Source organism: Oryctolagus cuniculus, chromosome 1 (assembly GCF_051225735.1).
Source record: "Oryctolagus cuniculus isolate XC-2025 breed Fujian yellow rabbit chromosome 1, ASM5122573v1, whole genome shotgun sequence".
In the NCBI taxonomy this organism is placed as follows: Eukaryota; Metazoa; Chordata; class Mammalia; order Lagomorpha; family Leporidae; genus Oryctolagus; species Oryctolagus cuniculus.
Window position 1 is genome coordinate 160,250,195 of NC_142867.1, and position 22,659 is coordinate 160,272,853.

The 22,659-nt window shown below is 46.0% G+C and overlaps 1 protein-coding gene across 4 annotated transcripts in view; it reads right to left on the reverse strand.

The window, feature by feature from the left end:
* MAMDC2 (MAM domain containing 2) overlaps positions 1-22,659 on the reverse strand; it is a 179,271-nt gene that overhangs the window by 69,929 nt on the left and 86,683 nt on the right. For all 4 annotated transcript variants that reach the window (XR_011379575.2, XM_089336869.1, XM_089336874.1 and 1 more), the window contains 2 exons: positions 10,961-11,217; positions 6,134-6,227 (listed from right to left, as the gene is read on the reverse strand). Coding sequence is in view for 3 of the 4 variants with exons in the window: in XM_089336869.1 (XP_089192995.1) it covers positions 6,134-6,227; positions 10,961-11,217 (351 nt within the window). In the remaining variant the exon portion in view is untranslated. The remainder of the gene's footprint in view (positions 1-6,133; positions 6,228-10,960; positions 11,218-22,659) is intronic.

The window sequence follows — 22,659 nt, forward strand, 5'->3', positions numbered from 1 at the left end:
TAGAAAAAAAGTTTCAATATAATCTCAATTTGTCAGTTTTCTTTCTTTTTAAAAAAGATTCACTTATTCCCTTGGAAGGCAGAGTTACAGAGAGAGAGGAAGAGACAGAGAGGGACAGATCTTCCATCCACTGGTTCACTTCTCAAATAGCCTCAATGGCCAGCCTGGCCAGGCGAAGCTAAGACACAGGAGCTTCTTCTGGATCCCCCATGTGGGTGGCAGTGGCCCAAGCATCTTCCGTTGCTTTCTCAGGTGCATTAGCAGGGACCTGTACCCAAAGTGAAGCAGCTGGGACTTGAACCCATGCTCAGATGGGATGCCAGCTACACAGGCAGTGGCTTAATCAGCTTTATCACAATGCTGACCCCTCAATTTGTCAATCTTCAAAGAAAGAAAACAATCAAATGGACTGAGGAACTGACCCGAATTAAAGGGCATGAAAGAGATAGGACGATCAAAGACTCCCAGAGATCCAAGATTCAATCTTGGCCAGCAAAACAAATACCTGTCAAGGACATTATCGGGGCAACTGGAGAAATTGGTGTATGGACTGCAGATTAGCTGATAATGTTGTATCAGTATTACATTTCCTGAACTTTGTAATTATCTTATAGCTAGGCTGAAGGATGTGCTGAATTTTAGAAGATACACACTGAAGTCTTTTGGGGCATGGAGTATGCAACCTACTCTAAAATGCTTGATTAAGCAAACATGGCACAATGTTAACAACTTGTAGATCTAGCTGAAGAGTACATGGGAGTTATTTGTAGTATTCTTACAAACATTGTCTGAGTTTCAAATGATACAAAAATAGAGTCCTCAAAATACTAAATTTAAAGAAGTGACTAACAACACATTATAAAAAAAGAAGAAGCAAATGTTCTGGAACCTGGGTTTGGGCAACACACCCTAGAAGCAAACTCTAATGGGCCAGAGAAAAGAACGTAAGGAGAATTCTCGGTGCTCTATCACCGGTGGATGAGCTCACACCCTGATCTGCATGAATTTCTGTCAGCACCAACATCCTCTAAGCCCTGAAGAGAGAGTCTGTGGTCAACAATGTCCTACAAACAAGGATTTTTCCATATTCTCCCACGGAGATTTGAGACCACAGGAAACCCTGTGATGATCTCCAGTCCCAAGCAACCCTCTTTACCTGCTAATGAAAAAACATGAAAATCTAAAACCTGTAGATGGTCATCTAGCTCAGGAAGTGGCATGGCACTCCCATGCCACGCACAAATAGAACAGAAGCCAGCAAAATCACCCTTCAGTTATGCACCTCAGAGTCACTGCCCTTGGGCAGCTCCAAGAGAATCTTAACCCAATTATTATGTGTGTGAGAGGCAGTATTAAAAAACTTTAGGGTTTGTAGTAGCTTTATTCATAACCGGCAAAACTTAGACTCAACTAAGATGTTCTTTGGTAGATAAATGGATACTTAAACAGTGGTATATCTAGACAATGGCATATTAGAGTTAAAAAGTGTTGTTAAGCCAAGAAAAACATGGAGGGAATTTAAATGCGTGTTACTATGTGAAGGAAGATATTCTGAATAGGCTGGTGCCTTGTACATTGTATGATTCCAGTTACATGGCATCCTGGAAAAGTCAAAACCATGGGGAGAGTAAAGAGGGGCTAGCAGGGAGGGAGGAATGACTAGGCAGACCACAGAGGTAGTGGAAACTATTCCACTGGATACAATAATAGTAGGTATATGTCTACATATGCTTGTCCAAACCCATGGAATAAATAAACACACAACCCCAAGAAAAAAGTCTTAGCATAAACCATGAATCTGGGTGACAGTGGCAGAGGACAGCTAAGTTATAAGGGAAAGCGGTACTTCCCACTTGATTTGGCTGTGAAGTAGATTTGTCTGTAACCTGATGAAAAGGAAACCTCAAAGCTGTAATTCAAAAGCTCTCTTCTTTCTAACCTTGATTGTTGCTTCTACTCTGAGAAGGCACCTGATTCCTAAAGATGGGGCCAGAGACCTGGGGTGGACCGAAAGCCTTTGCTTCGAGCTTGTTTCACAAGTCTGTGTCAAGTGGGGATCACAAATCGCGCTACCTGGGAGTGTCTGTGACATATCTGAAGCACAGGGTAGAATCAGAGGCAGTTGGAAGACCCTGAGCATCAGTTGATAATCAGGGAAAGAAAAAAAAAAAGAGCCTCTTGAAGCAAGTTACCCAAGAGCATCATAATGCTTTAGTTAATTGCTTGCTTTCTGACCTTAAAACATTTTAGAAATGAGAGGCTTTGAAGATAATCTAATTAGCTGGAGTGTGTTACAGTTTGAGAAGAATGGTCAGGAGTCCTTCTCATCCTCTCCTCTGCTCCACGGAATTCATGGGGACAGAGTCAGCATCCGTCCTATGGATCTAAAATACTCATCAGCCTTCTGGTGTTCAAGAGGGATACTGGGTGCAGGGCATTCTACAGAGGGCTAAACTCACAGGCTACTTTGATTTTTCAGCATGAGCCAGCCCAAAGGTAGGCTAAGACAGCGCAAAGCTGGCTTGGGGAAAAGAGTGAGTCTGGTGCTAGAAAGAGGAACCACGATGAAACTAGGAGCTGGGCCACTGGCTGGGCTGCAGATGCCCTCAGAGGAATCTGGGAATAGGGACAACCAGGGACATCATCTGTAACCTAGGCAGCAACCGGAGCTGGGTTTCCAACTGGTCAAGAGTTCTGGCACTGTGTTGTGGTGCATGGCTGATTTGGGGACTCAGGTACAGGTCCTCTGAGTGTCAGGATCCTACCAATCCCTGGCCAGAGAGGAGGTTTGGGGACTGCATATGGCAGAGCTGTGGAGCGCTCTGTGTAGGGTGGGGCAATACAGCAGGATTCTTAGAAGTGGGTGGGACTGTCTGTTAAGCATTCAAGTATTTAAAGACCAATAGTTATGCATTATGGTTATGCATCTGGTTTAGACTCTGGGCCAAGCATAAGGGTGGATGGAAAAAGCATGGGTAGGGAAGTTCTGTTACTGAAATGGGGCTGGAAGCATCCTTGGGGGATGCTTGGAGAGCCATACGACACCAGTGTTTCACCTTGTGACTGTGCAATGGCTCTGGTCCAGGAAGACTAGATTAATTCTAAGCCCCACCAAATGGTGGGAGCAAGATGCTTCCTCTGCTGCAATCATTCCTGTCTCAGCCTAGCAGGGAGATGAGGGAAGAGAATGCTAGGTCCAGCTGGGAAAAGCAGAGACAACAAGTCTGGAGCTAACCAAGATAAAGCAAAAATGTTGGCACCTGTTATGAAACAGAAGGGCATGAACTATTTGAAATGTAAGACGAAGTATGAAAACTAGAGGGCTCAGCTTCCAAATTTGCAGAATCCTGCCTACAGCTGCTCAGAGAAGCCTAAAGCAGGCTCCAGCTGACACGTTCATCACTGCAGTGCCCTTTGCTGGTGCTTTTTAGTTTCAGTGTGACCCACTATTCTCCAGGGAATGGAGAGCTGTAATCTGAAAATGAAGGCATGATATTGTCTCATGACAAAGCATTTTCTGTGTGTCATACACTATGCTATAGCCATCCCAGACATTAACTCATACTCTTTCCAACAGATCTGTGAAATGGGTTCTTCCATCCTTGCCCTCCAACTGTAGAAACAGAGTCTCAAAGACATTAAAACAACATGGTCAGGTTCATGTAGCTTGCACATGGCAGAATAGGGACGTGAATCCAAATTCCTGGTTCTTGAGCACAAAACCGATGATGCAATTAAACTGTGTTAAAGCCACACTGATATGCTGGGAAGTTCTGAAGACCAATATAGAGCCACGGTTAACCTAATTGTGTCAAATTGCATACTTGTGGAGGTTCCTGCAAGGACACGGTATCCATGAGGGCTGCATTTTACAGCCTGGTCAGCCTTCTTAAATGCTCCTTGTTTTCCTGGAATCTCTTTCCTTCGCACCCGTCAGATCACAATGCAGGAGAAAAGAGCCCATGCATGTTGAGTATGTTTTTTAAAGAGAGCGGCTCACTAGGCTAATCCTCCACCTAGTGGCGCCGGCACACCAGGTTCTAGTCCTGGTCGGGGCGCCGGATTCTGTCCCGGTTGCCCCTCTTCCAGGCCAGCTCTCTGCTGTGGCCAGGGAGTGCAGTGGAGGATGGCCCAAGTCCTTGGGCCCTGCACCCCATGGGAGACCAGGAGAAGTACCTGGCTCCTGCCATCGGATCAGCGCGGTGCACTGCCCACAGCGTGCTGGCGGCGGCAGCCATTGGAAGGTGAACCAACGGCAAAGGAAGACCTTTCTCTCTGTCTCTCTCTCTCACTGTCCACTCTGCCTGTCAAAAAATAAAAAATAAAAAATAAAATAAAAAAAAATAAAAAAAGAGAGAGCATTTTCAAGCATTTCTTCTAAAGCAACTTGAGTTGATTCTATTACCCCAGCTGCCTCTACACCATGCCCTTTTCCCTGTGCAGACGTTTGAATGAATACTCTTCTCCTCCATATAGAGGTATGCAATATTCAATGTAAATGCCTAGCGTCAGAGAAGAGGAACTTTCCAAAAATAATGATAGATTAATGATTAATGGTGAGATTACTATTAACACAATTGAAATAGTAACTAACAGGACTAAGGGGCAATCCAATTTAGAGAAGTAAAACAATTTCGGTTTCAGTGTTTTGTCAATTTTTTTAGACTTTTTAATCTTTGATTATCATTCATATTAAATAATTTAAGGAGATGCAAATCCAGTCTGGTTCTATCTGCTTCACTACCCCTGCCCTTAATTTGAATTAGTAAAAATATAATATTTAGCTTCAGCAAATTAGTAGACTTCTCTTTACTTTGGGGTAACAGTTTAGTAAGTATAAATTTTTTTTTCTTTGTCCCTTTGCTTGTATATAATATACCTAAAACCATATTAAGAAATCAGGGGCTAGCGCTGTGGCACAGCAGGTTAACGTCCTGGCCTGAAGCGCCAGCATCCCATATGGGCGCCGGTTCTAGTCCCAACTGCTCCTCTTCTGATCCAGCTCTCTGCTGTGGCCTGGGAAAGCAGTAGAAGATGGCCCAAGTGCTTGGGCCTCTGCACCCGCATGGGAGACCTGGAAGAAGCTCCTGGCTCCTGGTTTCGGATAGGCGAAGCTCTGGCCATTGCGGCCAACTGGAGAGTGAACCAGTGGATGGAAAACTTCTCCCTCCCTCTTTCTCTCTCTCTTTCTCTCTCTCTTTCTCTTTCTCTTTCTCTTTCTCTTTCTCTTTCTCTTTCTCTCTCTGCCTCCCCTCTACCTGTATAACTCTGACTTGCAAATAAATAATAAAATTAAAAAAATTAGAAATCAATTCTATCTTAAGTGAAAGTCAAACTTCAGAGGCCAAGTTCAAAAATTTATTTCCTGTGCTCCAAAACCCAGAATGAGGGTTCATTAATAAGATGGGATGACCACAGTGTCCCCCTGGATCTCCCAAGAAAACATTTAAGCAGTGAGGTCAGTTGCATTTATCTGGGTTACCTAATATATTGTTGTCCTTCTTATTCTCATTTTGTTCCTGATTCACTTGGAATTAATTTGTTTGTCCAGCTTCCCAGAAAGTAAAAAGCAAAAACAAAAAATTCTTCTCTTTCTAAACATCAATCAAATTTATGAAACTAAAAAATTGATCATGATAGAATAATTTGAAGGTTCACTTTAAAAGAGAAAGTAACTAAATTAAGAACACATAATATTTAGTGCAAAATATTCTAGAGATGTCTACCAAACACTAACATCTTTAAACAGGAGGACATTGATAAATCTTGTACACATCAATTTGTGAAGAGGTTTTATAATTTTATTCAGTAGATTGTTAGAGGTTTTTCCATCTACCCACTCACCCATCTATGGACCCAAGATGTCTTATAAAAGGATGAAAACAGCTTAAGTTTATTAAATTTTCCTTTCCTGGTAGGCAGGAAACTAGCATTCGGTGCCAGAAAAATTAGATTCACTTTGTGGAGGGGGGGAATATTCCAGAAAAAATGACTATTTGGTTGAATATTTTTCCAAGGATGATATAAGAGGAAGGGTGAGGAAATCAAAAGCAATTATAACAAGCCTTAACCACATGCTTCAGTTGGGAAAGGAGATTTCAGTAATGAGGAAGAAGAACAGAACACTGCTCACCTGTCTGATTCTGGCAGTGAACAGGAGAGAAAGCAATATCATCGAGGGCAACATATCCTCCTTTGGGACCATTGAAAGCAACTTCAAAAATAACCTGCAGAGAAAAATGACATATTGTCACGTTTATATAATTCCTGTTAGGCTTACACGCTCTTAATCATGATTTTAATTTTTTAAAGGTTTATTTATTTGAAAGCCAGAGTTAGAGACAGACAGACACACACACAGACAGAGACAGAGAGACAGAGGTGTCAGTCTTTCATCCACTGCTTCATTCCTCAAATGGCCACAACAGCTGAGGCTGGGCCAGGCCGAAGCCAGAAGCCAGGAGCCCGGAGTTTCATCTGGTTCTCCCACATGGGTGCAGAGGCCCAAGCACTTGGGCCATCTTCTACTGTTTTCTCAGGCGAATTAACAAGAGACTGGATTGAATCAGTGCCAATATGGGATGCTGGCATTGAAGTTGACAGCTTAATCTGCTTTGCCACAGCTCTGGCCCCTTGATTTTAATTTAAAAAATTGTTTTAAAATTGCAATTTGTGTATTTAGCCTTGATATTCTTTTTTTTAAAGATTTATTTGTTTATTTATTTGAAAGGCAGAGTTACAGAGAGGCAGAGGCAGAGGCAGAGAGTGAGAGAGATCTTCCATCTGCTGGTTCACTCCCCAGATGGCTGCAATGGCTGGAGCAGTGTTGATCTGAAGCCAGGAGCCAGGAGCCAGGAGCTTCTTTTGGGTCTCCCACGCAGGTGCAAGGGCCCAAGGATTAGAGCCTTCTTCAGCTATTTTCCCATGTGCATTAGCAGGGAGCTGGATTGGAGTGGAACAGTCAGGACTCGAACCAGCACGACATGGATGATCGCATCACAGGTGGTGGCTTAACCCACTGCACCACAACACCGGCCTCTTAACCTTGATTTCAATGGCATGTCAGACCAGGTGATACTAAGTTATAAGGACTTGTGTGCATTCCAGTTACCAAATACTGGAGTTTGGGTGACATCCTACTCAACTTGCCATTTCTTTCAGGGAGAATGAAACTGCTATGGCCTGAATGTTTGTTCCCCACTCCCACCACCACCCCTCCCCCTAACAAAGTCATATATCGACGTCCTATTCCCCAAGATGATGTTATTAGGATTGGGGTCTTGCCTGGTGTGGATACGATCTGAGTGGTCCCCCCAGGGTTCAAGTGCTGGAGGTTTGGTCCCCAGAGTGCAGATGTTGAAGCGCTGGGACTGTTAAGAGGCGAGGCCTGGTGGAAGGTAATTACATCATGGGGCCAACCCTGCCCCCCACCCCACTGAATGGACTGATGCTTGTTTTAGGCATCCCCATGCACACACACTTGGGCCTTCGAGTTTGTGGCTGCTTTCCATTCTGTTTCTCTATCAGAGGCCCCAGCCAGGAGAATGGCACCTGCAGCTGCCAGTGTACCTCATCTCTTTATAAAGCGGCCAGCCTTGAGAACACTGTTGGAGCAACACAAAGCTAACTAATCCTCCTTGGAGGGCCTTGCCGTCATGCATGGGATTAGTGCTCTTAGAAAAGAGGCATAAGGAAGCTGGCTCACCCCTTCCACTACGTGCAGACATACAGAGAGAAGGCGTCATCTATGACCCAGGAAAGGGGTCTTCGCCAGACACTACATCTTTGGGTGCTTTGATATGAGACTTCCTGATATCCAGAACTGTGAGAAATAAATCTCCATTGTTTCTAAGCTATCCAGTTTGGGACATTTTGTTAAAGTTGTCCAAATGGACTAATACAGAAAACCTGCACTGGTGTTTTACTGATCTCTCTTGAAACCGTCAGCTGGTGTCCATGTAATTTCTGATGGAACTATAAAATTAATCAGCATTAAGAACTTCAATGACAGGAAAAACAGGCTAAGCAAAGAAAGTAGGTCAGGTTCTTCCCCTGCTGTCCACAGGAAGCTGAGCCCCTCTCAGTCCCTTTCCCTTCCTCCTAGTGGAACTCTACGTGAGGAGCTGGACCAGGCAGCAGTCAGGGGTGAAAACACTGATCTCAGCAGTCCAGACATGTTCCTGAGGGTAGAGAGCACATGGTTTCACGAATTCAACTTGAACTCTCCAAAATACAGTGGGAGTCCTGGAAGTATATCTCTGGCGAGGAGTAGGTGAGTGGTTTGTGAATGCAGAAACAGATCTGGACAGCGAAGGGTTAATTAAGTTCACAGACTTGACACAGGTCCATGACACTGAGCTCTCAGGGCGCTGCTTGATAAACAAAATGAGTGACAGAATTTGCTTCCTACTGGGCAGGTGCAGTAAAAATACAAGCATTTCTGCTCCGGACATGCTAATGACAGCCCACGTGCCAGTGTGTTCTCTCCTGCTCAGAAAGAACGTCTCTAATGTTTGTTTTGCCTTTTTAAAATTCATTCGAGAATATGGTGACATTAAAGTCACTGATGTGTGCAGAACAAGTTTCTCTTCCTGCCAGTTTGTAAGAGCATGTAATACCAGCCAATGGGTTCACAGTAGAAGGGCAGAATTACATGTGTGTGGACCCACAGGGTATAGACGGAGGTTCAGTGTACCACTGCAGCCTCTCAAGTGCCAGTCTGCACACATTCAGCGAAGTCGCCCTCCCACAAATGCTGCCCAGAAAGTTTACGGCTGTGCGAAAGGAGAAACACTGTTAGTGTGCCTGGGTGTGTGACTCATTCCATTGTGATAAGAAGGCAAATTTCCTGCTGTGCACGCACTTCTCTTTCTCCTTGCAACCCAAACTCACTAAAAACTTTCCACTGGGCTGCCGGAGCAAACCAAGGCCTGGTCAGACTTTGGGATAGGAAATAGCTCACATTCTGCAAAAGGCACTCTGCTCTTTCTGGGATGGCTGGGCCAGGGGGTGAAGAGCAGGAGAGGGATGGGGTGCAGGCAGTGGCAGGCACGCCATCCGTAGATGGAACACGTCAGAAGCCAAAACCCGGCCCCCGTGTTCTCTGCAGCTCCACAGAAGGCTCACAGATGGCACGCTGAAAAGCTGCCAGAGGCATACTCTGCTGCTTTTGCACTTTAAAGGCCACTGGAGAAGGTACCACAAAATGCACAAAGTGACAAGTGGAGGGTGCTAATAACTCATGGTAACGAAGAGTCTACATGCAGCTCCGAGTCCTTACACCAGTCCCACACTTAGAGCAGGCACAGGGCCGCACCCACTGATCTCAAGGTGCGGAGGGTCTGCAGGCAGAGCTGAGCCATCTCCTCCAGCTGGAGGTCATATCTGAGTCCAGGAACTTTCCTAAGCGCTCTGGCATTCGCCAGCTGTGTGACCCAGAAAAAAGATGTTGAACTTTTTGGACATTCTGTTTTCTCCTTCCTCGTCTGTAAATATGGGGATGATTTTATCTGGATTTTGTTGGATGGTCAGTACTGAATACACTAGTCAGTTCCAAAACACATACATAGATACAGATATCTATGCATCAGGTCTACAAGGGCAAATAAACATAGAGATGTCACAAGTACTCATCTTTGTGGGATTGGCCCAAGGCCTTTTAATTTGCTTCTCTGAATTTTCTAATTCTTCTGTGTTGCACATTTATCATTTATGTAACTTTAAAACATTCTAAAACCAAAGCACTATGTTCTGTTTCACCCAGGATGATTGAAGAAATGTTTATTTCTGATTTTATGACATTTATCCTGCAAAGAATGAAATAAGTCTCCTCCCCTCCCCCCCAGATAGACAACTCCCTGAAGTCAAGGTAACCTTCACTTGATCTTGGCCAAAAGGCCAAGAAGCAATCAAGGTAACCTTCAAAATTGCTCTCAAGGATGGAAGCACAGGGGTGATCTGGGGTTAGAGGACTCTGAGCCCCTCTGTGAGGTCTCCACGGCCACAGTGCAGGGTTCAGAGGGACAGCGTGCCATGAGCGCTTGGTAGTTGACTGGATTTTCTTCACATTTATTCTTATGGAAAATATTCTTGCTAGAAAATGAAAATGACAAAGAAGGAAGGCAGAAGGAATACAGAGGAAGGAGCTGCAGAGGGGATCAGAAAGACTAAGACTGAGATACAGCAGGGGTGGAAGGGGAAAGGGACCTTGGTCAATGGGTGCAAAGTTACAGTTGGATAGGGGGAGTAAGTTCTGGTGCTCGGGTGCACAGTAGACTGACCACAGTTACAAACAACATGTGCTGGGCAGCAGGATTTCAGACTAGCCGCTAAGACACCTGCAAGCTATGTCACAGCGACTACTTCAATCCTTGGCTCCAGCTCCTGATTCCAGCCTCCTGCTAATGCAGACCCTGGGAGGCACCCATGATGGCTCAAGCAGTTGGGTTCCTGTCACTCATGTGGGAGACCCAGATTGAGTTTCCAGCTTCTGGCTTTGGCCCTGGCCCAACCCTGGCTTGTTGCAGGCACTTGGGGGAGTGAATCAACAGATGGGAAGTTCTCTCTTATCTGTCTCTTTGCCTCTGCAATCAATTTTAAAATGCTTTTAAAACTACAATATATTATACACTTCAAAATAGCTGTAAGAGAGGATTTTGAATGTTCTCACCAGAAGCAAACCATAAATGTTGAGGTGACAGATGAACTCATCACCCTGATTAGATTATCATATGAAGTATACATGTATTAAAACATCATACGGTATCCCATAATTATGTACAATATTTTTTGTTAGTTTAAAATAACAGTTAAAAGCAATTCGAAATAAGCCCACCTTAAAACAAAAACTAAAAGGATTGAAGTACAGCAGAAAAGAAAAACCGACCCTGAGGAGGGAAAGTATTGGCCCCCAAAGCTGTGCAGGGCCAGACAGGGCACAACTGGTCCCTTGCATACCTACCTCCATGGGATAGGGGGCGCTGAACTCGACTTCCGCCAGATTCCAGGCAGCACTCCCGGGGGCGTCCATTTTCCAGATCTCCTCATAGAGGCCGGATCCATCCCGAGTGTAGAGGGAGAAGATGTTGTCATTCCCCTGCTGGAGCTGGTAATAAAAGGACAGGCAGCCAGACATGGGCGCCGTGGTCATGGGGGAGATGAGCTGCGCCACCTCCTGGAAGTGCTTGACGTAAACGGAGTCCACGTACATGTAGTGGCCTGGAGATCACACAGAAGGAAGATGTGTCAGACGGGAGGGGTTTGCAGATGAAACAGCGTGGGCCTGGGGTTTGCTTCTACATAATCCGGTGGGAGCCGGGGGAGGAAGCAGGTGAAAGACGTTGGGCCAAGAGTGGAAAAATACTGCAGGTGGGAGCCAGGGACACCAGGTGTATTGTTCTTGGTGAAATACAAGATGAGACCTGCTCTTTTTGCATGAAATATAAAAACATACAGAGAGGTAGAGGTGTAATTTGTACAGCAACTGATTTTTCACAGGCTGAACCCACTCCTGGGGAGGCACAGAACATCACCCGAGAAGCCACCCTCCTATGCCTTCACTGAGTAATTCACTTCCAAGAGCATGCAAGGGCAGTGTCCATCTGTTGTCCAAGGGCAGAAGACCCACCTGGACATCTTTACAGGATGTGCAAATGTCCCTGTGTGCATTTTGAACGATTCTGAAGCCAAACCAGATGGCAATTTGCACACATTAATAGAACATACAGGCTACTTGGCACTGCAGATAAGAGTGTGAACTTGTGAAGTTGCTCCTGGCAGGCCTTGTTGGCCTCTAGGCCTGGAGGCTGACCTCCACCGGAGGCCTCTAGGTGGGGCAGAGTGGGAAAGGCTGGGAAGGGAACTGAGTGTGAAACCTGCCCTACTCCCCACCAGCTCCGGGCCCTTACACAAGTTTCTGTATTTGTCTGGGCCTCAATTTCCTGATGTCCAGAATGGGAATCAAATACAGCAGCTGCCCCCCTGCACCTGGGAGAGATTGGTTCAAGGACTGCTGGGGACACTACAGTCTGCGGATGCTCAGGTCTCTTATATAAGATGGAGCCGTATTTCCATTTAATGAACCCAGGTCTTTCTGTATACTTTAAATCATTTCTAGGTTATTTATAATACCTAATAAGTGTAAGTGAGGTTTGAATTGGTGTTACATTATATTTTTTTTACATTGTATTACTTAGGGAATATTGACATGAAAATAAAGTTTTTACATGTTCAGTATACACATAATTTTCTTTTCCAAATTAGTTTCCTCTTTTAAAAAAGATTTATTTACTTATTTTAAAGGCAGAGTGACAGAGAGAGAGAGGAAGGGAGGGAGAGTGGGGAGGGAATGAGAGAGAGAGATCTAGAGAGAGAGAATCTTCCATTTGTTGGTTCACTTTCCAAATGCCTGCAACAGCCAGGGCTAGGCCAGGCTGAAACCAGGAGTTAAAACCTCCAGATCTCCTATGTGAGTGGCAGGAACCCAAGTACTTTGGCCATCATTTGCTGCCTCCCAGGCATATCAGAAGGGAGCTGGATAGGAAGTAAGGTGGCACAATCCCAGGTACTCTGTTATGGGATGCAAGTCCTGCAAGCAATGACTTAACATGCTGTGCCACAACACCTGGTGCATCTAAGCATTTTTAGTGCATAGTTGGTGGAATTCATAGATGTGGAACAAGTGAATGTGGAATTTGTATGAGCACCAAAGAAAATTACGTGTGTAAAGTGAGTAGCATGTGCCTGACACACTGTAAATGCCTTATATATTTATAATGAAATAAAATAATGCCATCAGTGTTTCTAGGGCTATAGTCTTTTCTTTTTGTGTAAAGGATAGTTATTATTATTTGCATTTCTTTTTTGTAAAGATATATCTATTTATTTGAGAGGCAGAGTTACAGAGAGAGAGGGAAGACACACACACACACACACACACACACACACACAGAGATAGAGGTCTTCTATCCACTGATTCACTCCCCCAATTGTTACAACAGGAAGAGCTGGGCCAATCTGAAGCCAGAAGCCAGGAGCTTCCTCTATGCCTCTCACGCTGGTACAGGGGCCCAAGCACTTGGGGCATTTTCCACTGCTTTCCCAGGCCATCAGCAGAGAGCTGGATCAGAGGTGGAGCAGCCAGGACACAAACCAGCATCCAAATGGTGCAGGTGGAGGCTTAGCCTATTACGCCACAGTGCTAGCCCCTACTCCTGATGTTTAAAATAAATAAAAACACTCTCACAGATCCCCCAAAATGTCACAGCCTCTATACACAGTTCCCACTGCTCCTAATGAGCATGTTGGCCTTGGATTCTTCTTAGACCTTGAAAACCATTTTTCCCCAAATTTTGTTCCTACCTAATCCCAGCTTAGTCTCTGCTTATTGAAAGCCCAAACTGACCTAGCCAAGAAGAAGGAGATCAGCTCCCTAGACTGAGGAGTGTCTGCCTCCAAGGATTCCAGAAGACTCTCAGGGAATCCGAGAAACTTCACACACCTTCTTGAAGTGCATAACTGTGCTCACCTGGAGAACTCACACTTGTCCCCATTATAAATTTATCATCTTTGCAACTGCCAGGCATCTGGTATCTTGGTTAAAGGATATGGAGTCACTTGCTGGGTGGACAATATTCTAATCTGTGCATTTGCAGCTGATGTGCCTCATTAGCAACTCGGGCTGAAGATGCTGGGCCAAGCCAGCCACAGTCATATTTCTGACCCCAAAAACATGCAACAAACACAATGTGACCTGCCCAAAGTGAGTCAGAGAGGCTGCTGGGAATCAGATTGAGACTGCTGACGCCAAGTCTCACATGGAGCCACGAGGCCAGACCACACTCCACCGCCCCTTTCCCTCTGCATCATTCATCTCCTGCCAAAGCTGGGTACTATTTACTGATCAGTGAGTAACAAAGGTTGCTCATTGTACGACTATCATCTTACCTGAAGGGGTGGGGGTAATTCAGAAATCACCAGTCAAGGGTCCGCCCTAGAGGCCAGGAGGGAGGAAGGACAGCTACTCAGGCTGTGTGCCACTGGGAACACTCTGCTCTGAGGAAGACAGCCAACGGCTGGATGAGTGCAGGTGCCATGCTATGCTCCTTTCCAGAGAGAAGACAGAAGGTGCTGGGAGGACTTGAGACATTATGTGTAGCATCTGGTGTTATGAGCGGCTTCCAGCCCAGCCCAGTGAGGCCAATGCTCCTTTCTGGCCCAGGATTCCAGAACTTCCAGACCCCTCTGCCAGAGGAAATTGTTGTCAGATCCTTAAGCCTGAGTAGGATGACCGAGACTGACAGGATCCGATAACCACCCAAATCATCAGGATCCTGCAGGCCACAGAGAGTTTAAAGTATTAAAACTCTGAAAACTTACTGAAACTCTGAAAGAGGCCATGCAGGGGGACAATGGGTTTCCCAGGAGATTAAGAATTGAGCAGAATTTTTTCTTTCACTTTTAAAATGCAGTTATTTTAAGAATTGCAGCAGGACAGAGAGGGACAAGATGAGGGGGAGGAAGAATGAGAAGGAGAGGGAGATCGATCTCATTTGTTGGTTTACTCCCCAAATTCCTACAGTAGTTGGGGCTGGTGCAGGCCAAATTTGGGAGCCGGGACCTCAGTGTAGATCTTCCACATGGGTGGCAGGGACCCAAGTACATGAACTATCACCTGCTGCCTCCAGGGTATGCATTAGCTGGAAGCTGCAACTAGATGAGAGAAGAGACACTCTGATATGGGAGGCAGATATCCAAAGCACCATCTTAATCACTAGGCCAAATGCTCAACCCAAGAACTAAGAATCTTATGGCTGCTCCTCTCAAGTCTGCATCGCTTTTCCATATTCAGAATGGAACCCATCTATCATTCTCTGACCATGGATTACACCCAGAAGTGTGTACGAAAACAGTTTCGAACAGTTGAAAGATCCCGATGCTCATTAACACCAGCCAAAGCTCAGGTCCCCTCTGGGATGAAGCAGAGCGTGCTGGTATCTGTTCACCTTCTTCTAAATGGGACTCTTCCCTCTGTCTGGCAGCAGCCATCTGTACCACCGAAATGTTTCATGTGGAGACAGTGGCCCACGGTGGGCAACCATTTTCCCTTGGATTAGGAAAACTCTGAGGGCAGTTCCCCACTGTTTGTTTTCAAACAGTCTGGCTGACCAGCATTCCCCAAAGATTGCCCAAGTCTTGCCATGATGCCAAAGGCATTCTCTGACTCAGCTGAGACCCAGCCCTGCTGGCCACATTTGCACTCCAGTTGCATTGTCCACAGTGTTGCTGGTTGTACAGGCCAGGGAGCTGCCTGGGTCTGAAGAAACACACACCAGATGGAAATACCCACTGCTGGTGGTCAGCACCCAAGACTGCACGTTAACATGGCTGCCCCCACGCCACCAGTCTGATGACTTTAGTTCTAGGGGTTCAAGTGGCTCTTAGGATAGCAAAGGCAAATCCAATCTTTTTATATAGCATTTAAGGATGATTGTTAATTGGGAATTCTCCTAATCTCTTCTAAGACATCAAAGCCAAGAACAATGGGTATTGACAAGAACTTCTACTTTCCAGGGTGGTGCTAGACCACATATGCTAAGTGCCAGCATGCGGCACCCAAGCCAGCTCTACGAATTTTAGCTCCTGCCTGTATACATGAGAAGGCTAGAGTTGGGGCAGGGAGACTGGAGACAGGAGGGTCTTTGAAGAGAGCTGTCATGGAGCTGGTCTTCTATGTGCTTCCTTTTGGCCTCTCAAGGGAAGAAGAGAAGCTCCCCCTTTTCTTACCTTGACCCAGGAGGGGCTGAGGGAAGTCACTGTGGAAAGGGGAGAGGAGGGAAACTGCCACCTCCCCTCATCCTCTCTCCTGTGTGCAGACATCTCCCAGGCTCTGCAACTACTCAGGCCTTGAGCTGAGCACACCAGGGTTCTGGAGAGAACTTCATCAGTGGCAAGTGGAATTTGTGGGGTATGGAGACTGGTGCCTGACGCTTGACTGCAGCCATCTAAAGGCAAGAAGCTGATGGCAGGGGCCCATGAGGAAGAGTGGACAGGAAGGACTGTTGCCAGAGAGCTCCCAGGTTGAAGGGGCAGAGACACCAAGTCTTCCCTTCAGCTAAGTAGGCAGAAAAAACTGGCTGGGCTCAGTGCCTTGAAGAACTCATCTCAACAGGGCTGCCTGCCAGCACAATAACCCCCAAAGAAAGGGGCTACTGTAGGGCACCACTGCTTACTAGCACTTAAGGGTAATCTTCGACGGCCAGCCAGAAAGTGCACTGTCCCCACCTGTAAAGTGAGATTCCTCAATGGTGATGACAGAAATGGCCAGAATCTGCCCATTTGCAGCATGAAGACATCGGTTCCAGATCAGACAGCACCAAGCAAGTACAACTTAGTGTCCTCAGCCTTGCGCTTTCTGTTCTGTTCCCCAGAAGTCTTCCCAACCCTGAAGGAGCCAGAGCAGCCCGGTGAGCAGGAGAATAGGAAGGGAGGAGCAAAGTGAAGATGAGGGGAGACACAAAGCACAAAGCTTTCTCCCTGCTGCTGCTCCACGCTCTGGCTGGGGCAAGAGAAGAACTGCGTGAGATAATGGAGTTGTGACTTGACTGTGACTTGACTGAACTTAACCCCTGAAACTGAAGCTATTTATTAACACCTGGAAATGGCTGGAAAGCAAAATCATCCAACAGCAGGGACGGGAGATCCAGCAGAGCTTGCACAAAGGCAAGGAGAAGAAAATAAAGCTACTTCCCCACCAGGTGCTTATGCCATGAACCAAGTGGTTCAACACAGAGGGCAAATGCATAACTGCTGGTAAGATTATGTTTGAGGGGCCAGCACTGTGGCTTAGTGGGTTGAGCCACTGTCTGTGGCACCAGCATCCCTCCCATATGGGTGCTGGTTCAGGTCCTGGCTGCTCCACCCTGGTCCAGCTCCCTGCTGACGCACCTGGGAGGGTGGTGGAGGATGGCCCCAGTGCTTTGGCCCCTGCCCCCATGTGGAAGACCAAGATGAAGCTGCTGGCTCCTGGGTTTGGCCTAGCCCAGCTCTGGCCATCCCAGCCATTTGGGGAGTGAACCAGTGCATGGAAGATTCTCTCTCTCTCTGTCTCTCTGACTATGACTTTCAAAATAAATGGATACTTCTTTAAGGAAAAAAAAAAAAAAAAGATGATGCTTGAGCTCAGTCCAAACCAGATGAATTAAGGAGAGATGATCTATCCATCTCATGGTCTTTGGTGGAACAAAATAATTCTGATCTTATTTTAGGTTTTGAAACCCTGTCCAGTTCCTCTCAGAGCAGCACCATAAGCAGACTTGAATTTAAAAATCTCAGCAAAGAAATGAAGTGCCCTCATTATTTTTCCAGCACTCATCCTCTTTTTTGCTAAGGCATGGAGAAAACAGTAATGATCCGAGCTGTCAGTAGGTTACCTCCTGAAAGATTCTGTCTCACTTCATAAAATATTAACAAAGAAACTCGTGCACAATGAATCAGAATCAAGAAGGAAAAGAAGAGGATAAAATCATTTCCCTTCCAGTATTCCAAAGAAATCCCACCACTACTCTTACCACGTTATTTTAGTCATTTCCCTTCATTAGACAAGATTTAATTTCTCACTTCAAAATTCTGACTCACCATTAGGGGCAAACTGTTAAAAAAACATACAAGCAAATGAAGGAACACGCCTATCTAAATCATATTTTTCCAGAAATTGCATTCACCGTTCCATTTTCTACAACAGAAAGACCAGCGCCCTCCTGGGAGGACATCCCCTAATTTCTTCAGCTCCTGGGCAGGCACCCAGCTGGTTTCCCCTGTTCTCTGCTGTGCATTTCTCTAGTTTCTACCCAGGAGGAAAGGCAAAGCTGCTTCCAGTTATACAAGTGCACATGCGATGAGTTCATACAGAGCAAAATCTGCTGCTGTAGGCAGACATCTGAACCATTTCATCTTTACCTTGTCACCGAAATTGATAGAGTTCATAGGAAATCAATATACCCTGTAGAAGGCCAATCTACTAACAGAGGCAACCTCTTTCTTTTTGAGAACATTATCTTTTTATTTTTTTTCCAAGAGTGATCCTGGGCAAACCTTTGAGTCACAGACATGGCGTTCTTCAAATAAATTGCTTTAGAATCTGTAAAACACATCTTTTCAAGCCCCATTCTATACAGGGGAAAGAATTCTCTATCACTATGCATTTTCCATAGCATTTTGATGTCCAGACCATTTGAGAAATGCCGTAACACACAGCAGCACAGAACTACATTAATGGCAGTGAGGAGTCCTGAAATGAAGAAATCCATTTAGGTTTCTTTGACTCAGGGCTTCCCTGGCTAATCTTATCACATATCACCCTTCTTCTCTCACAGGAAGATAATAAACAAGAGAACTGGAATTCTGGGGACAGCATCTTGAGAAGTTGGTTTCTATGATCTCTTTGAGGTCAGTGACTACTTCTGTATGATTAGGGTATGCAAGAACACCTGATATATAAAAAGTGCACATCATGTGTTTGTTGAATGAATGGATGAGCGAATAAGCAGGTGATCAATGAAGATGCTTTGTTCTGGTGTTCAGGTTCTGATGGGATTGACTATGGCTTCTTGGATGGCTGGAAGGGAGAGGGGAGGTCTTTTCAGAATGTTGGCTTCTAGCCCTAGGGTCAGCTGCTTCTTTAGCTCTCAGTGTTGACGTCAGTGAACAGAACAAGGCCAGTGGGCAAAGCTGCCTACTTTTGGAAGGTGTTTGAGAATAGCCAAGGGAGAGGAGAAAGAATAGGGAAATGGAGAGAGGAAGGTGGGAGGGGAAGATGGAGTGGGGGAGGAGAAGACTGGAAGTGCCCGGGGCAGGAGTGATGGCTCCCAGACAGCAAGTGCTCCTCGGGGTAACAGAATCACTGTGCCTCCTGAGTCTCCTGGCTAAGACACTAGAAATGCCAGGTCCTCTTTTTCTCACCCTTGAATCTTTTTTGGTTCTATCTGGTTTTTGTGATTCTATTACCAAGTGTAGTATACTTATAAATACTCAAATCTTTTTTGACAAAGTTGTCAATGGGTGGTGAATTTGTGGATTTTGATGTAGGTGTTAGGGCAAAGAGGGAAGAGCTCAAAGGCATCTTACAAATCATGGAGCTCCTACTTGGCAAACAGGCCAGTGGAGACTGAGGAGTTGAGGGATTACCCACAAGTATTCTGACTCCTAGCCTAGTGCTCTTTTTTTTTCTACCCCTGCTGACACTAATATGGCCAGAATATGCTATGGTTCACAATTGAGAGTGAGGAAGGACCATGGGTATTGCACTCTTCAAAGGGTGGATGGCATGCAGGGATCCAAGTCAAGTGGATGTCTTTGCATTATTCCATGTCTGTTCCCTCTCCTAGGGAATACCCGTGTCCCCAGCCAGCTGGGCTTTGCCTTCTTGAGGATGAAAAATGATGCACTGGTGGATCATTTTTCATCCTCAAGAGATGACACCATGGCTCAAGATACTGGCTTCCCAGAGGAGTTGAATTTGGAACTAATTTTTAAGTGATTTGAGAAAAGTTCTCCAATACTTCCTCAAACTTAAGTCTGCTCCTTTGATAATGACACCAAGGCTAATTGCGATTTTAATCTATTGGCCTTCCAAGATCCTTTCCATTCCTCCTACCAGATCCTTTAGATTGACAGAAAAACAATCTCAAAACTAGCCCTCTTTCCCTAAATGAAGCAAAAGTCACCTGGCTTTCTTTTGTGAAATCCCCAGAGTGCTCGTGGCGTCACTCATAGAGGTTGTGGCATTTCATTGCTTTGAGCGAATCCGACTGTCTTCTAAAATACTCATGCAGAGTCATGTGCCACTCTGCCATGTCTGGTTATTGTTGACTATGTAGAACGCTCATTTGTGGTTCTTACAGTAGCTGCAAGTGGAGATGGGTCACGTATCTTCACAGCCAAAATATGGGCTGTACATAGGGAAATGCCAAGCTTTTGTCACTGTCACAAGTGCTAAATCCTACTTCTAAAAATAGAAAGTGAATCAGGCTGGCGCCGTGGCTCATTTGGTTAATCTTCTGCCTGCGTTGCCGGCATCCCATATGGATGCCAGGTTCTAGTCCCGGTTGTTCCTCTTCCACTCCAGCTCTCTGTTACGGCCTGGGAGGGCAGTGGAGAATGGCCCAAGTGTTTGGGCCCCTGCACCTGCATGGGAGACCAGGAAGAAGCACCTGGCTACTGGTTTTGGATCGGCACACTGCCGGCCGTAGCGGCCCTTTGGGGAGTGAGCCAATGGAAGGAAGACCTTTCTCTGTCTCTCTCTCTCTCATTGTCTATAACTCTACTTGTCAAATAAATAAAAAAAATAGGAAGTGAAAACACTGGGCGTTCTACTGATCTCAGCTGTTGACTTAGTGACTCCAAATATATCTAGCAAAACAGTATCTGGGGCTCTCCTGTTCCACACATTTTGTTCCTCTCTCTATTGAGACAGTCACTGTGAGTCTGCTCCATAGAAGCACATTGTATAATGGCAACTCATCATGTTCAAGGATCTCCAATGTCTTCTCCCTGTCAATAACATAAAGGTTAGCGGCTGGTGCTGTGGCATAGTGGGTAAAGCAGCTGCTTGCAGCGCTGGCATCCCATATGGGTACTGGTTCAAGTCTCGGCTGCTCCACTTCCAATCCAGCTCTCTGCTATGACCTGGGAAAGCAGTGGAAGATGGCCCAAGTCCTTGGGCCCCTGCACCCACGTGGGAGACCCAGAAGAAGCTCCTGACTCTTGGCTTTGGGTTGGCACAGCTCTGGCCATTGTGGCCATTTGGGAAGTGAACCAGTGGATGGAAGACCTCTCTTTTTCTCTGCCTCTGCCTCTCTGTAACTCTGTCTTTCAAATAAATAAATAAATATTTAAAACAATAATAACATAAAGGTTAAATCTCTTGCCTGGCATTCAAGGCCTTTTAGACTTTGCCCCAGCCTTGCTGTCTCAGCCATAGCTCTCTTCCACTTGTTACTTCCACTGTTACTGCTGCTCTTACTCTCTCTGGACTCTGCCTGTCAATCATCCCACCCTTCCAACAGTCTACTTGTTGCTATAGTGTCTTCCAAGACATCCAAGCAGTATGTTAGCTCTTTTGTCTCTGAATCCCAGCACCTGTCTTTTTGGGGTGGAGGGAGAAAGGAAGCTACTTGTTTGGCATTTGACACACACTGCCTCGTGTGACATCTGTTTGTGGGAGAAACCTCTTTCCCTTCCTTGAATGTGTATTTCTCTCTCTCTCTCTTTTGACAGGCAGAGTTAGACAGTGAGAGAGACAGAGCGAAAGGTCTTCCTTTGCCGTTGGTTCACCCCCCAAGGGGCCACTATGGCCAGCGCATTGCGGCTGGCGCGCCGTGATGATCTGAAGCCAGGAGCCAGGTGCTTCCTCCTGGTCTCCCATGGGGTGCAGGGCCCAAGTACTTGGGCCATCCTCCACTGCACTCCCGGGCCACAGCAGAGAGCTGGACTGGACGAGGAGCAACCGGGACACAATCCAGTGCCCCGACCAGGACTAGAACCCATGGTGCCAGCGCCGCAGGCAGAGGATTAGCCTAGTAAGCCACAGTGCCGGCCAGAATGTGTGTCTCTGAAGTTGGGCAGGATCCACAGGCAACTGACTTTAAACATTTTTTTTATTTATTTAGTTTGAAAGTCAGAGTTAGGGCTGGTGCTGTGGCTCAACAGGCTAATCCTCCGCCTTGCAGCACCGGCACACGGGGTTCTAGTCCCGGTCGGGGCGCCGGATTTTGTCCTGGTTGCCCCTCTTCCAGGCCGGCTCTCTGCTGTGGCCAGGGAGTGCAGTGGAGGATGGCCCAAGTACTTGGGCCCTGCACCCCATGGGAGACCAGGAGAAGTACCTGGCTCCTGCCTTCGGATCAGCGCAGTGTGCCGGCCGCGGTGGCCATTGGAGGGTGAACCAACGGCAAAGGAAGACCTTTCTCTCTGTCTCTCTCTCTCACTGTCCACTCTGCCTGTCAAAAAATAATATATATATATATATATATATATATATATGTATATAAAAAGAAAGTCTGAGTTAGAGAGAGAGTAGGAGAAACAAGAGAGATCTTCCATCTGCTGGTTCACTCCCCAGACGGTCACAATGGCCAGTGATGGGCCAAGATGAAGCCAGAAGTCTGGAGCTTCATCTAGGTCTCCCATGTGGCTAGCAGGGGCCCAAACACTTGGGCTATAGTCTGCTGCTTTTCCCAGGCCATCAGCAGGGAGCTGTGTTGGAAATGAAGCAGCTGTGATAAAAACTGGTGACCACATAGGATGCCTGCATCACAGGCAGTAGCTTTTCCTGCTATGCCACAACACTGGCCCCACAAATTCATTATTTTAATCATCATTTTCCCTGTGATACCTAACATAGGGGCAGATGAATAAAAATGCTAGAGCCCAAATTGGATTGACCTAAACACATGAGTCCCATAAGATTCTGATCTTTTTATATGTGATTATTTCTAAATATCTTATTTTAAGAAGTCTAGACAGATTTACAAGGAAAAATAAAAAAAATTTTTTTGACAGGCAGAGTGGACAGTGTGAGAGAGAGAGACAGAGAGAAAGGTCTTCCTTTGCTGTTGGTTCACCCTCCAATGGCCGCCGTGGCCAGCACGCTGTGGCCAGCGCACC